Source organism: Triticum aestivum, chromosome 3A, assembly GCF_018294505.1.
Source record: "Triticum aestivum cultivar Chinese Spring chromosome 3A, IWGSC CS RefSeq v2.1, whole genome shotgun sequence".
Taxonomy (NCBI): Eukaryota; Viridiplantae; Streptophyta; class Magnoliopsida; order Poales; family Poaceae; genus Triticum; species Triticum aestivum.
Window position 1 is genome coordinate 652,207,074 of NC_057800.1, and position 15,853 is coordinate 652,222,926.

Genomic DNA, 15,853 nt, shown 5'->3' on the forward strand with positions numbered 1-15,853 from the left:
GGACTCATCTTATGCCTCTTCTTCAGCTTCTTCCCGCATTGCCGACTCAGCTTCTTCCCGCATTACCGGCTCAGCTTCTTCCCCCATTGTTGTATCATCATATTCAGGGAACCCATGGCCAGGATAGCTGTCGTCGTCCTCTTCTTCTTCATTGTCTTCCATCATAACCCCTCTTTCTTCGTGCTTGGTCCAAACATTATAGTGGGGCATGAAACCGGACTCAAACAGGTGGACGTGAATGGTTCTTGACGTAGAGTAATTGTGACCATTCTTACAGCCAGCACATGGACAAGGCATAAAACCATCCGCCCGCTTGTTTGCCTCAGCCGCAAGCAGAAAAGTATGCACGCCATTAATGAACTCGGGAGAGCATCGGTCATCGTACATCCATTACCGACTCATCTTCAATACACAGCACCGAAAACACCAAATTAATACAATACATAAAGTTCATACAACACTTAAATGCAACAAACAAATAACTCTCTAGCTAAAGAATTTAAATACAACAACAAATGCGATCAAGATCGCAACTAAGGTAACAATTGATCCAACAACATAATGGTACCAAGCCTCACTATGAATGACATATTTTCTAATCTTTCTAATCTTCAAGCGCATTTTCTCCATCTTAATCTTGTGATCATCGACGACATTGGCAACATGCAACTCCAATTCCATCTTCTTCCCCTCAATTCTTTTCAATTTTTCTTTCAAATCCTCGTTTTCTCTTTCAACTAAATTTAACCTCTCGACAATAGGGTTGGTTGGAATTTCCGGTTCAACTACCTCCTACATACAAATATCTATGTCGGTTTGATGGGCATAATTTGTCATAAACACGAAATGCAACAAATAGTTCTAAAAGAGAATATACCACATCCGAATCATAACAAGGAGGAGGGCCGACGGGGACGGATATCAAAACCATGGCACTATGTATAACAAACAACGTACGGGTAAGATAATTATACGAGTAACTATATATCCAAATCACACAAACATCAATTTTTTATATAAAATTTCATGAACAAGAGGCTAACCACAAGATGGTGCCGGTGACGGGACGGTGCGGGCGATCGACGGTGGTTACGACGGAGATTTAGAAGGCACTAAGTAAACCACACCTACATATGCAAACTAAGTGTTATTTTGACCTCAATTTGCATATAAATCAAATACTACCACATATAATTTCTCCCAAATTACTAAAACCCACAATTAATCACTACATAAACCAATGCAAGAGCTAATCTAGCAATGAGAGATGAAAGGACAAAGTTGCTAACCTTTGTGATCATTTGAATGGATGGTGGCCTACAAATCTTGATAAATTTTGGGCAAAAATTGTGATGAACTCGAGAGGAAGAAGGGAAGAACAGAGGAGATGGAGAGGGAAAGGGGGAAGAACAGAGTGCGGGTGGACGAAGGGTTTATATAGGACGACCTTTAGTACCGGTTCATGCCACAAACCGATACTAAAGGTGCTGGAGGGGCCTCACTCTGACAACATCCTGCCACCACTTTCTTTAGTACCGGTTCGTGGCACGAACCGGTGCTAAAGGTTCGTCACGAACCGGTATTAAAGAGCTCCTCCCGCCTAGCCGTTGGAACCGGCACTAATGGACACATTAGTGTCGGTCCCATTAGTGACGGTCCTGTTACAAACCGGGACTAATGTGTCGCACATTTGACCCTTTTTCTACTAGTGTGGGCATGTTTGACTAAGTTAGATGGGTGTTTGATTCTAGCCACACCTAAGAGGTAAATCCGTTGCTAATCACGAGCTCATCTGCTCATGGATGTGCAGTACAATCTTAAAAAATAGCCAAAAATGGGAAAATTATGACACTTTTTTACATGAAAGATAAACATATTCTTCAGGTGTCTGCAAAGTTTCATGACCATATGACACCATGGGAGTTCAGGATAGAAAAAATAAAATCGGGGCTTCAAAACAAGAAATTTTGACCCTTTCTCAAACCTTTGATTTCCGTTTTTCTATCTAGAACTCTCCCAATGTCATACCATCATGAAATTTTGCAGGCGCATATAATTTGTTCATATTTCATTCAGAAAAGTATTGATTTTTTTTGCTATTCTTGCCAAATTTCTTTTCATTGACAAGAGCAGATGAGCTCCACGCCGAAAGGCTGTCCTCTACCTAAGGCAAGGATCTTTCCGTGAACAATAAGCCCCACATGCCATATACATATAAAATAGTGTGGCAAAATTTCCTAAGGCAGCTCAAGTGTAACTAAGAATTGGTGCACCTCAAGTAAGGTAAGTTCGAGAAAAATAATGTGGTAACATGTGGCAAAGTTAATCACAAACCAAACATGGTCGTATTTTCTTGTATAAATTTATTGTATAGTTGTAAAATACTTATTGAATATAAGTAGATACATGGAAAGGGAGAGGCAGAGAGGGGGGGGGGGCTGGCCACGACATCACCAACGAGGGTGTTCTGTACTGACCGCCGCTTAGATTGGATGTAGCCGGAGCCAAGAATATTTGACTAGGGGGGGGGGGCAAATGAGGCTAACACAGGCTGGGAAGGGCCGAGCACTGAAAAAATAATCTTTTTACAGCAAATGATCACTAAACATGTACTATACATAAGCAGATTAGTATTAAATCACTGATGTTAGGGGGGCTAGGGCCCCTGCTGGTTCCCCTTTCTCCGCCACTGGCCGGAGCACAAGACGGGGACGGAGTCGACGATAAGGGCTCGAACAAGACCTTGCCAGAGGTGAAGTAGAGGAGAGGAAGGGACAATTGCTAAAAAAATGTGGCTCTACAGAAAGTTGGAGGAAAAGATCAACAGTGTCGCTTGAAGAGCTGGACCAATAAGTGGAGGTTGTTGGATTTTAATTCGATGGCCGTGGTGATTCAACTTAAACTTTAGAAATTTCCAGTTCCATGGATCATAGCCGGAGTTGAATTCAAGTTTGAATTATTTTAATTTCAATACTTTAGTTGAACTGTACTCTCTCCGTCCGAAAATACTTGTCTTCAAAATGGAGAAAAATAGATGTATCTAGAACTAACATATGTCTAGATACATCTTCTTTTATCCATTTTGATGACAAGTATTTCCGGACGGAGGGAGTATTATTTTAATTAGAACTAGTGTTGTATTTGAATATTTTCACTCATCGAAGGCTTGATATGCTATTTTGAGTGCTCTGGACATGAAAAAAATAGAGAAGAACATTAAAGATGCAAGGCTAAATGGTCGGCTCCCACATTAATATCTGTGGACTGGTCCGGACCAGTCCATAGACAAATACAATATCTGGTTTAGAGGCCGCGTTGGAGATGCCCAAAGCTGTCGAATCCACCGTTCATTCCAATGATGCACAAGAACACAGGCAGTTTTGTACAATCCCAGACGAGCACAAACGCAGCCAACATCAGTAGTGGGCAATCACTCATTCCTGACCCTGAGGCTTGCGGGGTGGCATGTTCATGTTCTTGTAGGTGGTGAAGCCGCCGTCCACCACCAGGTTCTGGCCGGAGACGTACTTGGCATCGTCGGACGCGAGGTACACGGCCGCCTTGGCCACGTCCACCGCCTCGCACGTCGCGCCCTTGAGGTCGCCGAGGCCGCCGATGATGGCGGCCAGCTGCGCCTGGTCCGCGCCAGGGTACAGCTGGGAGAACTGCTCCAGCACCAGCGGCGTCGGCACGGCGTGCGGCGATATGCAGTTGATCCGGACGCCGTGGCGGGACAGCTCGGCGGCGGCGGTCTTGACGAGCCCGGCGACGGCGAGCTTGGAGACCGCGTAGGGGTACGTGCCGAGGCCGCCGAGGAGACCGCTGATGCTGGCCATGCAGAGGATGGAGCCGGAGCCCGCCGGCGCCATGACCCGCATCGCGTGCTTGATCCCCGCCAGGGTGCCGCGCACATTCACGCTCATGACGCGGTCGAACTGGCCCAGATCCAGGCTGGCCACCTCCGACGTCCCGGAGAGCGCTCCCACGATGCCGGCGTTGTTGAACATGACGTCGAGCCGGCCGTGCTTTGCGACGGTGGCGTCCACGGCCGCGGCGACGCTTTCCTCGACGGTGACGTCGCAGTGGACGAAATGGGCCTGTGGGCCGAGCTCCTGGGCTGTCTCTACGCCCAGCGCAGAATTGACGTCGGCGATGACCACGGACGCGCCCTCCTGGATGAACTCGTGAGCCGTGGCCTTTCCGAGCCCACTCGCTCCACCAGTTATGAGTGCGATCTTCCCCTCGAGTCTGCAAAATGAGTCGATAGCAACTTATCGAGATTTGAGGATTTATCTTTCTATCTCTGCTAGTTACAGTGTGTCAAGATGCTCACTCGCTCTTGTGTATGTGTGGCGATATACACTTGGATGTGCAACAAGAAATGCAATTATGATATCAGGTCCATATGTGCCCAATATAGTAGATACTTAACAAAAAAATAAATCTCTAAGAAAAATAAATCAAATGTCTAGGTTTAAAATTGATGTGAAATCATAGGCATACGTGTAAATTTCGGTACTCCCTCCGATCCAAATTAATTGACGCAACCTCTATACAATGTAAAATGAACATAGTATAGAGCCTGCGTCAATTAATTCGTATCAGAGGGGTAAATTTTTAAAAACGGTTTAAGTTTTGTTTTAAAATTTTAATGTATGATTTATATCTAGCTCACAAATGATCATACTTTTGCACCAAATTTTAAATTTATGGCTTCCCGTTAAGTTTCCATTGTTTTTCTGAATGTATTTGAGATCATAAAATTCACTATCCACGTGTCTCTCATGTAAATGTAAATAAAATGAAGTTTATATGGAAAATCCGAATAACGTAAAGGAATGAGTGGAATTTAAAACATAACAAAAAGGAGGTAGTAACAATAAATAAAGTGTATGAATAATGTTCAGGTTGAAAGAGAGTAAGAGAAGAACATTTTTTTAAGAATATAAAGCTGATGACATACTTCTACGGTTTCAGCCCGCGATGGGTGTCTGTCGCGTTAGGAATCCACAATAGGCGACATATGTCTGCTTTCAAAGCTCGGCACCATCAAATAGCATAAAAAATATCACCGTTCAGATGGTTAGGTTCCTTGTGGTTGAACCAGTTCACCAGGGTTCAAGTTGGCTGGTGCTCGCGTTTTTCTAAATTTATCTCAGACTTCCGAGTGATGTCCGTTCTATGGGAGAATACGTTCTCATCGACTACAAGACGCCTATGGTAAGGTGGTGTGTGTGTGTGTGTGTGTTTATAGGGTTGAGTGTATATGCACGAGTCATAGTTTCGTTCGTGAAATCTCACTGAGATTTTTTTTCCACACCAACATATTAAATGCTGATTTAGTCAAGGTTTTAGATTAGGCGTATTTTTTGCTGAAATAAAACAGACACTTTTGGAGAGAAAAAAAAAACACCGGTGACGAGGTTTGGGATTCCGGTGAGAGGTGGTTGCCGGTACTCCCGGTTGTTGGACATGCATATCGGTGGCAAGTCAACGCTGGAGAGACAATGATTGAACAGAAAAAGTCTTGCTATGAGCCAAAACCCTGCCAAGTGACAACATCGCTGGCTTGCTTCCTGGAACCTACCACATCTCTCTCTCTCTCTCTCTCTCTCTCTCTCTCTCTCTCTCTCTCTCTCTCTCTCTCTCTCTCTCTCTCTCAGGTTGACATGATCAATGAACATGTATTTCGGAATCAAAACACCCTGGAGAACATCTCTTGTCCATCTTACTAATTAACTAACTACAACACCTGGCCAGGCAAGAGCTCTTCTTACTAATTAATAGCTTACCTCCCCTTCTTCGCCGCTGCCGCCGACGAGCCCCGCCCTGCATCATCGGCCATCTCCTCGGCGATCTTCCCACTACAAAAGAGGACAAGAAACAACTACCATAAGTGATACAGCCGATCGTTGTTTGCATCACAAAAACAAAACACGCATACTTCAGCAGGGGAAACAAACAAAAAACTACTATATGCATGCAGTATGCACCCTACGATTTACAGGAGAGATCATAATCGACCTGTTCAAGAGCACCTGTGAACTTTGGTAGGAAGAATCACAGAGATTTCTGTGAGGGCGCGTTTTTCAGTCAAGGAAAGATGAAGCTAGCTAGCAAGGGATGCAGATAGGGAAAATGTCTGAAGAAATACCTTAGCTGTCGCCGACGAGCCGGAGCAGTTTGTCCTAGTGAGAGAGAAGGAGAGAGAGAGATGGAGAGGGAGAGGGGGAGAGGGATGGTGGTGGTGTGTCGAGACGCTCTTATATAGAACCATGAAGGCCTTCCCTCAACCAACCAACCAACCAACCAACCGTTCAAAGATGGAGACACTATTTTCATTTAGAATTTCACTAGACAATTGCCCGTGCGTTGCAACGGGAGTATAAACATTCCAGTAGATTAGCCACTAACTGCACGTCTATTATTGTATTATTGTTTTTGAGAATCCACGTATATTATTATATTGATGCGCTAAAATCTAACCAAATCTTTGTATGCAATCGCCATGATTTATCTGTCATTTTATTGTTAAGCACTTATTTGGTAAGAATTTAATGACTTGCCAACAAAATATGTGTTTATTTTGATAAGATAATAAACATGAGACAATTGAATGGATGGGAGAAAAATCAAATATGGGAGGAAAAAACCAAGAGGATAAGGAAAGAGTGGGACGTATATATGGAAGGTTAGACGAAAGAGAGATGAAATGGGAACCTTCGTTTTTTTAAGTAGTAGAGATATTGATACACTAAAATCTTACCAAATCTTTGTATGCAATCGCCATGATTTCTCTGCCATTTTATTGTTAAGCACTTATTTGGTAAGAATTTAATGACTTGCCAACAAAATATGTGTTTATTTTGATAAGATAATAAACATGAGACAATTGAATGGATGGGAGAAAAATCAAATATGGGAGAAAAAAACCAAGAGGATAAGGAAAGAGTGGGACGTATATATGGAAGGTTAGACGAAAGAGAGATGAAATGGGAACCTTCGTTTTTTTAAGTAGTAGAGATATTGATACACTAAAATCTTACCAAATCTTTGTATGCAATCGCCATGATTTCTCTGCCATTTTATTGTTAAGCACTTATTTGGTAAGAATTTAATGACTTGCCAACAAAATATGTGTTTATTTTGGTAAGATAATAAACATGAGACAATTGAATGGATGGGAGAAAAATCAAAGTGGATAAGGAAAGACTGGGACGTATATATGAAAGGTTGGACGAAAGAGAGGTGAAATGGGAACCTTACGTCTTTTTAAGTAGAAGAGATAGAGATAGAGATTATGGTGCAAATACTTGTTCTATCAACATGCAAATCATGCTATGGACCATCATAAAAGATGTGCAAGTTCATTCTCCTATCCTATACATATTTTATAAATGTAGTCAAACAGTGGTTGTGGTTCGGTTTAGATGGCGACATAGAAGTGCAACATGCGGTCAAAAGATGGGTTATCCATAACCCTTTTTTGCCGCACAACACCACTTCTTCTCTCCTTGGTGCACATCGAGAAGAAGAGTAAGCGAGGTTCGAGTGACTTGGTACTCAACAGAGCGAGATTTATGAACTATGACCTCACAAACACCTCTTCTCACATGCTAATAACTTTTCACAGAATGCAATGCCAACCTTCCAAGCAATAGGTACAAATTAAAATGTCCCCTCTTTCTAAAATTATAAATTGTTTTCTCATTGCCTAAGTAATGGGATCTCCTATCAAGAAGGTATGGGTTGCCGTTGTGTTATAACAATGTCTAGTGAAGCAATGAATATTCATTATATGATAATCCCCGTGTAATTACTATGGAGTTCTGTCTAGTGAAGCAATGAATATTCATTATGTGATAATCCCCGTGTAATTATTGTGGAGTTTTGTTTCTCTGACAGTTTTCAACCCCCACTGAATATGTTTGTTGGAGTGTGCATTATCCTTGGCACTCGTAAGTAAAATGATATCTCAGGGTTCTAGTGTACATTGAAAATGATTAAAGGACTATCTATGCTTGTTAAGCACATGAACAAGTGTTGGTCCTAAAGGTTGAAAGAAAATTTAGATGAAGATCCCTTATAAAAAAGGGAGAACGAAGACATCATATTAAATTCATGCAGCTTTTTCTTATGCTTAAATCATACAAACGTCATACTATAGAGGGAGGGGGGCGGTCACATAGTAATTTGAGGTGGAATTATATTGCCTATATTCAATCCTAATCAACATCGCAAGTTCCATAAAATGACTTGAGAAAGCGGAGATAAAAAATCTTCAAATATACACCTATGTGCTTTCTTTATGTGGCCCAGAGGTTCCGGGCTGAATCTCTTGGAGACCTAGAATCTGAACCAACCTCTAGGTGAGTCCAATAGCTCCCTGAGCTTGTGATCTCAATGGAAGGCCGACCAGAAGTCTCGTCCGGAATCCAAGCAGCCTCGAGGTTGCATCCAAAATCTTTGGATTGAACCTACAGGTTGTACAACCGACATCCCAACGACAAGGGGTATCTCTTACCCTCATTCGATCCAAGCTTCTTCTCCCTCATACTCCATTATTACATAGCTCAAAAGTTTAATTTTATCCACATGTCCCTTTGTTAAATCCATCCAAGCATTTGAAGGGAAAGAAAGAGGAGTCCTCGATCTACACTTCCACATATATGAATATAAATTTTCTGCATACATTAACATCTTTCAAATATGATAAAAATTCACATATCTAAACTTTTTTTAAATACTTAAAACGATTGTACACATGAATATAATGTTTGTATACATGAACCTTTTTAGATATGATGAACATTTTTTTCCATCTATATATTTTTTTAATCCAAAAAAATTCTGAAAGGTGTGTAAACATTTCTTAGCACATGATTTTTTTGCGTACATGAATATTTTTTAATACGTAATGAATAGTTCTATTTCATATATATGAACATTTATTATTACATATGTGACAGTTTGTTATTTCACAACACAATACCTACCATTTTCCAAACCTTTTTGACAACATTACTTAAAGCCGGTTGAGAAAAAATATCTCATTTTCCCCACAAATACATTATTTTTATATTATCCAATTCTCCTTTTACATTATTTTTCTAAAAACTGATAACTAAATAAAAGGACCGAAACCAGGCAGCAAGCGTTCGAAGCGTGTTTTTTTCTCTGAGATTTGAGTTTCTGTGTTGTATGCTCCGGTTTTGAATGCCTTGCTTTGGGTTTTCATTTTTTTTCTATTTCTAATTTTTATTTTCATCATATGTGTTAACCTCTCACCCCTTGGATCCATGAAAAAAAAAATACCTTGCGCCACTTGCTGTCACCTGAGACATTTCGCCGGCAAAAAGGAAATTCTTTTTACCCTGCAAAAGGAAAAAAAAACGTTTGCAAGTGTACCCCTACCTAGTGATTACGAGACTTCTGTACTCTGTTATCAGTTTCAGCAATAAGATTTGGGGTGAGAACTCTTCTACGACCAACATGGAAGATGGAACCCAACAACACCGCGGCCAATCCAAACGGATCGCCTAACGAACGAGCAGTGCCAAGACTTATCCCCTCGCGGTTACCTTCCCGCCACAGGCTGCCGCGGCAACTCAACCCACACACACGCACACGCTGACACACAGGCAGCAGCGGCGGCGGCAGCGGAACCAAGCATGTGGTCGGGAGCGGCAGCCGCGGCGGCGCGCACCGTGTCCCCGCCGCTCCACGCGCCGACGTCCCTGATCGGGCGGCGCGGCGCGGGGCGGCCGTCGACGGTGTCGGTGCGCGCGGGCGGCGGCGGGCTGATGGACTTCGTGGGCGGGGACCTGGTGAAGCCGGACCTGGGGCGGTGGCTGGACGACGTGGAGGAGCACAAGGCGCTGGCCATCTACCCGCCGCACGAGGGCGGCTACGAGGGCCGCTACCTCAACCGCCTCCGCTACCAGGGCTACTACTTCCTCGACCTCTCCGCGCGCGGCCTCGGCGACCCCGAGTCCACCCTCACCAAGATCCACCCCGTCTGCCCGGTCCGTCAGCAGAGCCGACGATGATGCATTTCCCTTTCGCCGCCATTAATGTCGTCTGCTCTGCTTAGCTTAGCTGACTGGGGGGCGCTGCTTGCTTTGCTGCTGCAGCCTAGCCTCGGGAGGCAGCCGGTGGCGAGGTGGTACTTCCCGCCGGAGGTGGACTACAGGCTCAGCCTGCTGCACCCGGACGCCAAAGGGCTCATCGTCTGGGTCTACGAGGCCAAGGTCTCCCCCATTCTCTCGCCACTCTCACACGTTGCTCATCGGCTCTGCTATTTCTCATCGTTGTCGCGTGTTCGTTCCGTCTGCAGGTTCTGTCCAAGGCCGAGCTGCAGTTCCTGGCCATGCTCCCCGACCTCCGCCCCAAAGTCAGGGTGATCGCGGAATGCGGCAACTGGTACGTCAATCTCCACCTGAACTCTCACTGAATTTACCAGAATCTGTGAATAACTTTCGAGCCGATTTGATTGATGCAGGAGAAAATTCATCTGGAAACCGCTGAAGCAAATATCGGGCCTCGAGCCTGATCCGGACGCCGAGGAATGAGGAGCCACCCTCCGGCAGCTACCTCGTTCAATCTCTCGCCTTACGCTCTGTTTTCAGCTTTGTACTGAGGAGCACGAGAAAGGATGTACATAAGTCTACATTTTGCTCAGTTTCACAAGAGAATCATCAATCGTGTAAAGCCTTTCAAATATACAGATCCAACAAATCAAATCATATATGCAAGCTCACACGCGTTCCGATACAGTCAGAGGCCTCAGCTTCTGGATTCAGGTCCACTGCACATGCACAGCACGGCACGGCACGGCACGGCCAAAATGTTCAGCGACGCAGGTACACGAGGTCGGTCCTGAGCAGGAAGGGGTAGCCGATCCCCCTCCTCTTGGAAGGGAACATGACGAACAGGAGGCTGACGACGAAGCCGACGACGAGGGGCACGGTGTTCACCACCTTCCTGGGCGCGCCGGGGTAGTAGCACCGGACGATGTCGTGGTGGGAGGCGGCGAAGGTCACGAAGGCCACCAGGGAGAGCGCGGTGTGGAACAGGTCCGACCACCGCAGCCTGTACCTCTCCGGCTCCCTCGGCGCCTTCCTCCGGCTCCCCCCGCCGGCGCAGAACGTCGCGATACCCGTCGGGGTGGCCACGCCGTAGCGGAGCCGGCCCGTGGCGGAGCGGAAGCTGTCGGTGAGCGTGAAGAAGACGCAGGAGGCGGCGCAGAGCAGCACGAACGCGCCGGTGAGCACGCGGTTGACGCGCGCGCACTTGCCGTCGTCGGTGACCAGCGGCGCGAAGATGGCGAAGGTCAGGATGGTGGCCGTCGGGAGGAGCACGTTGAGCCGGGCCGTGCCGCTCAGGACGAGGTTCATGACCAGGATGAAGCTCGAGGTGTCGTCAGCGTCGTCATCGTCGGCGTCTTGGTGCGGTTCACCGGCGTCTTTGCTGGTCTGATCGATGAGCACCTTGTATTCTTCTCCTTCTTGCTCAGCCATTGCCGGTGCGTGTGCAAGCGGGTTTGAGATTGTTGGGTTTGATGAGACGAGAAGGTTACGGGGTTAGTTAAAGGAGAGAGCTGAAATGAGCAAGCGCTGAAAAGAATCTGCCTGGCTTTGGACATGGAAGAAAGGATTGCTTTCGCAAGTGCAGCGAGGCAAACGGAACATTGCTATTACACAAGCAAAGAACATCACCACCAATGAGAAAATGGTGCGAAGATTCAACTGAAGTGAAAGAGGGAATGATTTTTTGAGTTCTTCAGATTCTTTCCCTATTTTCAAAGAATACAACAGTTACAGATGATAGCCGGTACAAGATGCATCCCCAATACTATACCATACCGGTTCCTCAAAAACAAAAATACATGGAAAACTTTTGATGTATAAGACATATATCCCCTGACACTCTACCGGTTCCTCGAAAACTACAAGGGGGAACGAGCCTTTTCCTGTTTATAGAGCCCTAAAGTACAATCTACAGACTGGATAGAATGAAAGAATGCGGACCATGGCCATAAGGATCACTGAGCATCTCAAGTTGGTCAAAATTATTCTGCTGCCCTTGGTGACCTCAGAGGGAGGCCTTCAGCAGCGGATCTAAGAGGAATTCCTTCAGACGCATAGCCGTTTTCATCACCATGTTTCGGAATCCTGATAGGCAGAGTCGGTGGGAGACCTATAATGCCAGAAAGTTAGAAGTTACCAAATATAGTTACCATGTGCAAACCAGAAGAAGGGAGGAGTGGAACCATACCATCAACCATATCTTTAGTCTTATGAAGAAGAAATGTCCCAGAAAGGATTGTCACAAAACCACACATCTCTGTCACAATTTGAGTTGGATTTTGACGATCCCAGTCCTGCAAGCAAGTAGTATTAGTAGTACAATATCTGTGAGCATTGTCACTAACTCTATACGATAAAACCGACGGTTTATCAAGTTTAACAGAAACATTTGTTGACTATAAACATACATTAGATAATTTACAGACTAGACGTCTGAACTCAAGATGGCATAGTAGTGACCATGGCACCGAGTGCTGACTAAAAGGCTTGAAACAAGAAGATGGATTATTGATTAAATGAACTTTACAAATGTTGTGTAGCCCCATGGACAATAGCCAAATCAACTGAAAAGATAATTACAAAGTTAAGCAGTCATTTCCAGATGACAAAGAATCGATAATTGGATTGTCCTAGACTTATAAAAACACTAATATGGCATAGATCATGATAGGTGAGTTCTTGGTTCCATGAGTTCAGTTTCAGATAATAAAAATGCTAATCCCAAAAATTCTCTCAAACGGAAAATTGGTAGGCAATTACATATTTGGGTAACATTGCTGCTCTTTACTCAGACCTCATTCAATAACTGTGTCCAACTTTGTTGAGACAAGATAGCTGCTAAAAGGCACTTCAGCAAGTAGCAATTCTAAAAGAAATTCACTGCATACTTAGTATAAGCAAGCACTACTTGATCTCATGTTAAACTTGCAATTAAACAAGTAGACTAAGCAGCACCATCTAGAGCACCATAAAAAAAACTACAAGCCCAAATATGTTACCTTGAACATTATGACGCTAGCCAGTATTGTTAGTGATGTAAACATAGTATAGTATATTGGTGAAACAACTGCCGTATTGAATGTGTCAAGAGCCTGCAAAAGCAAACATAGTAGGTTGAATAATGTACAAAACACCAAGCATAAGTTTGTAACAAGCAGAATCATGTACTCAGATACTAATATCAATAGCATGCCAGTGCCCATTATGGCAGATTAAAGATGTACTCCCTCTGCAACTTTTTATAAGATGTTTTTAGAGTCCATGACAATGTCATGGAAATGTCTTATATTAAGTTACAGAGGGAGTAATAATTTGCAGTACTAAAGTTATTTAGCAGATATTGAAGTACGATCACTAAGCAACGGAAGAACCATCGGCAAAGAAATTATTGTTACCTTGTTCAGATAGTTCATCTGTGTTAATATACATGCAACAACAATAATTGCGAACAACCATGTCTGTGGATAGATTAGCTGGTTTATCCCAGAAAAGGTCAGTTTCAAGGCTATACCAAGAGCTTTCACGCTCATGACCTGTCAAGTAAATAAAAATAATCAAAATTCGAGCATAATTAATCAATAGTATAACGTGAATAAACATTGAGCTAGTTATTCGTAAGTAGAACGGAGACATACCGATAGAGATCCTACAAGTGAACAAACACCAATATAAACCATGATATGTGTCTGACCATACTGTGGGATATAACGGAATATGAGCACAAAAGTTGCAGCAAGCACGATTGTCGCATAAAATAAAAATGCTGCAAGAAAACACAAAAATATTGGTACTTTATAAGACAAATAGGCAAAGCATGGTTGCTAATCAGGGAAAGAAAGGAAAGTACCTGGTTCTGTAGCAAGATCCCACACTTCTGCGACAGACTCAATTTCACGCTCCTGGGGGGCATGAAGCACAATAGTTGTTGAACCCACGACACAAAGAACACATCCAAGTATACCAAATATATGTAGCTTCTCCTTTAACATAATGTCTGCAAGAACGGCGCTGTGCGAGAAATACGTTAGTTAGAATGACCACAGACTTTCACAATTGTCAGCACTCAGCAGCTGAACATCTCAAGATTTATCATTAAGGACCTGACTTCTGGCTTTTACCTAATGATGATGCTAAGTGCACCAAGTGGAGTGACGAGTATAGCAGGAGCAAACGCATATGCTGCAAAGTTAGCAACTTCTCCAACGATCACTGGGAAACAGCACTGAATACTGTCAGGATCACATTGTTAAGTAGAAGCAGTACATGAAGATCCACTTGTATCAGAGAGATGCACTTACTTGTAATCATTCCTGCCCACCATAATGGTTCATACAAATAAGAGTACCCACCAACCCCTGCCATACACAGCAAATTTGTGGGTAACAGTCAGCGAGAATAAACTGTTTTGGGCTTATAAACAGAATCATCTAGTTGAACATAATTAAATAGCTTAAGAACTAAAATCTTCGGAATCATTGCTCGGGCCAATTTTGGTAATTGCTCTGCACATACTTGAAGCCAAGAACAGCTCTCAAAAATCAAAATGACAGAATGCTAACTTTTACCGTATTTGGAAGAATTAACTAGCAAGGTCATTCTCCACTAAATTGAACTAGTACATAAAAAAATTAATGTACTCGATTGGCTGAACAATGAGATGAGAACCAGACTACAGTGTAACCGTGTAAAGCACAATGCAGAATAAAAGCAATACCGACATTGTTACGGCACCGTTGGCTACAAACTCCAGCATATGTGAACTCCCAACATCTAAATCGGCGTCAACATTATCAGCCTAAACTCTGACGCACTCACCCTATCCCTAACCCCATTACATGTCCACTGTTCCAACATGGATTTCAGCTGGAATGGGGATCTAAGCATAATCAGGCACCAGCGTCTGTCAGCTCAGATCAGAGCACCAACCAGGGCAAACAAATAACACACTTAGGAGATCGACAGGCAAGGCAATGATGTCTCGATGGTAAGCAGCGCAATTAGGTCACCTGCGCGGACGCCGGACGCGCCGGCCTTCCTGAGCCCCTTCTTCTTGACGATGAAGCTGGTGCCGATGAAGACGCTGGAGGAGAGCGCGAGCACCAGCCCCTTGATGTTGTCCGTGGACATCCCCGTGTAGGACTCCACCCAGCTGCCGCCGCCCGAGCCGGCGGCCGCCGAAGTGGACGTTTCCGCCGCCATGCCTCCCGCGGGCGCAGGAATTCCCGAGAAACCCTCCCTCCGTCCCGTGTGCCCCGCCGCTAGATCGCGCCGTGCGAGATCCCGATGCGGCGAGCGGTGGGAGGCGTCGGGCGCGGGGGGTTCGGCTCACCGCTCCGGCCAGGTCACGACCGCCTCGCGCAGACGCTCCGCATTCGCGGTGTTTTCGGCTGTGGGGGGAGAGGAGAGCGGATCGGACGCAGACAACGGCGACGGCGACGGCGACGCCGGCGAGGAGGTAACGGGTGGAGGGGAAGGTTGCGCGAGTCCACGCCGCGCGGATATGTTCGGGTGTGGACTGGCTAGTGCCTAGTTGGCGAGCCGGTCTTGCTTAGCATCGAGGCAAGCGGCATCGGCTTGTGACCAAGATTTGCTTGCCAATGAATTTGAAAAAAAAAAAAAAGAATTGTTTGCCAATGCATTTCAAAGAAAAAAAAGATTTGCTTGCCAATGCTACTTTTTTTTTGAGCATCAGTACAGACACAAGCGCTCATATACACGCGCATACATTCACTCTTATGAACGCACACACGCACACCCTACCCCTA

At 44.6% G+C, this 15,853-nt stretch overlaps 4 protein-coding genes across 4 annotated transcripts; 1 reads left to right on the forward strand and 3 right to left on the reverse strand.

Annotated features, from left to right (window-relative positions):
• Positions 1 to 3,315: 3,315 nt before the first annotated feature.
• On the reverse strand, positions 3,316 to 6,222 carry LOC123058944 (momilactone A synthase). Its single transcript, XM_044481615.1, has 3 exons — positions 6,155 to 6,222; positions 5,793 to 5,864; positions 3,316 to 4,248 (listed from the first exon to the last, which is right to left on the reverse strand). The coding sequence occupies exons 2-3, from the start codon at positions 5,843 to 5,845 to the stop codon at positions 3,435 to 3,437; spliced, it is 867 nt and encodes a 288-aa protein (XP_044337550.1). The 5' UTR covers positions 5,846 to 5,864; positions 6,155 to 6,222; the 3' UTR covers positions 3,316 to 3,434.
• Positions 6,223 to 9,513: 3,291 nt separating this feature from the next.
• On the forward strand, positions 9,514 to 10,759 carry LOC123062951 (NAD(P)H-quinone oxidoreductase subunit N, chloroplastic). Its single transcript, XM_044486654.1, has 4 exons — positions 9,514 to 10,025; positions 10,134 to 10,250; positions 10,337 to 10,422; positions 10,502 to 10,759. Exons 1-4 carry the CDS (start codon positions 9,672 to 9,674, stop codon positions 10,569 to 10,571), a joined length of 627 nt encoding a protein of 208 aa, XP_044342589.1. The 5' UTR covers positions 9,514 to 9,671; the 3' UTR covers positions 10,572 to 10,759.
• Positions 10,760 to 10,850: 91 nt separating this feature from the next.
• LOC123062950 (protein DMP8) lies at positions 10,851 to 11,557 on the reverse strand. Its single transcript, XM_044486653.1, has one exon. It carries the CDS (start codon positions 11,517 to 11,519, stop codon positions 10,851 to 10,853), a length of 669 nt encoding a protein of 222 aa, XP_044342588.1. The 5' UTR covers positions 11,520 to 11,557.
• A 166-nt stretch (positions 11,558 to 11,723) lies between these two features.
• LOC123062949 (probable magnesium transporter NIPA4) lies at positions 11,724 to 15,613 on the reverse strand. The gene is made up of 9 exons (XM_044486652.1): positions 15,095 to 15,613; positions 14,387 to 14,443; positions 14,207 to 14,297; positions 13,936 to 14,096; positions 13,724 to 13,851; positions 13,484 to 13,621; positions 13,088 to 13,180; positions 12,277 to 12,382; positions 11,724 to 12,198 (listed from the first exon to the last, which is right to left on the reverse strand). Exons 1-9 carry the CDS (start codon positions 15,285 to 15,287, stop codon positions 12,071 to 12,073), a joined length of 1,095 nt encoding a protein of 364 aa, XP_044342587.1. The 5' UTR covers positions 15,288 to 15,613; the 3' UTR covers positions 11,724 to 12,070.
• Positions 15,614 to 15,853: the final 240 nt, after the last annotated feature.

Excerpts from the sequence above, each read along its gene's own strand:
- LOC123058944 (XM_044481615.1), bottom strand. The coding sequence starts at position 5,845 with ATGGCCGATGATGCAGGGCGGGGCTCGTCGGCGGCAGCGGCGAAGAAG. Across the intron at positions 4,249-5,792 it reads GCAGCGGCGAAGAAGGGGAG|ACTCGAGGGGAAGATCGCAC; the intron begins GTAAGCTATTAA and ends CTCATTTTGCAG.
- LOC123062951 (XM_044486654.1), top strand. The coding sequence starts at position 9,672 with ATGTGGTCGGGAGCGGCAGCCGCGGCGGCGCGCACCGTGTCCCCGCCG. Across the intron at positions 10,026-10,133 it reads AGATCCACCCCGTCTGCCCG|CCTAGCCTCGGGAGGCAGCC; the intron begins GTCCGTCAGCAG and ends TTGCTGCTGCAG. Across the intron at positions 10,251-10,336 it reads TCTGGGTCTACGAGGCCAAG|GTTCTGTCCAAGGCCGAGCT; the intron begins GTCTCCCCCATT and ends TTCCGTCTGCAG.
- LOC123062950 (XM_044486653.1), bottom strand. The coding sequence starts at position 11,519 with ATGGCTGAGCAAGAAGGAGAAGAATACAAGGTGCTCATCGATCAGACC.
- LOC123062949 (XM_044486652.1), bottom strand. The coding sequence starts at position 15,287 with ATGGCGGCGGAAACGTCCACTTCGGCGGCCGCCGGCTCGGGCGGCGGC. Across the intron at positions 14,097-14,206 it reads GCACTTAGCATCATCATTAG|CGCCGTTCTTGCAGACATTA; the intron begins GTAAAAGCCAGA and ends TTTCTCGCACAG. Across the intron at positions 13,622-13,723 it reads CACTTGTAGGATCTCTATCG|GTCATGAGCGTGAAAGCTCT; the intron begins GTATGTCTCCGT and ends TTTACTTGACAG.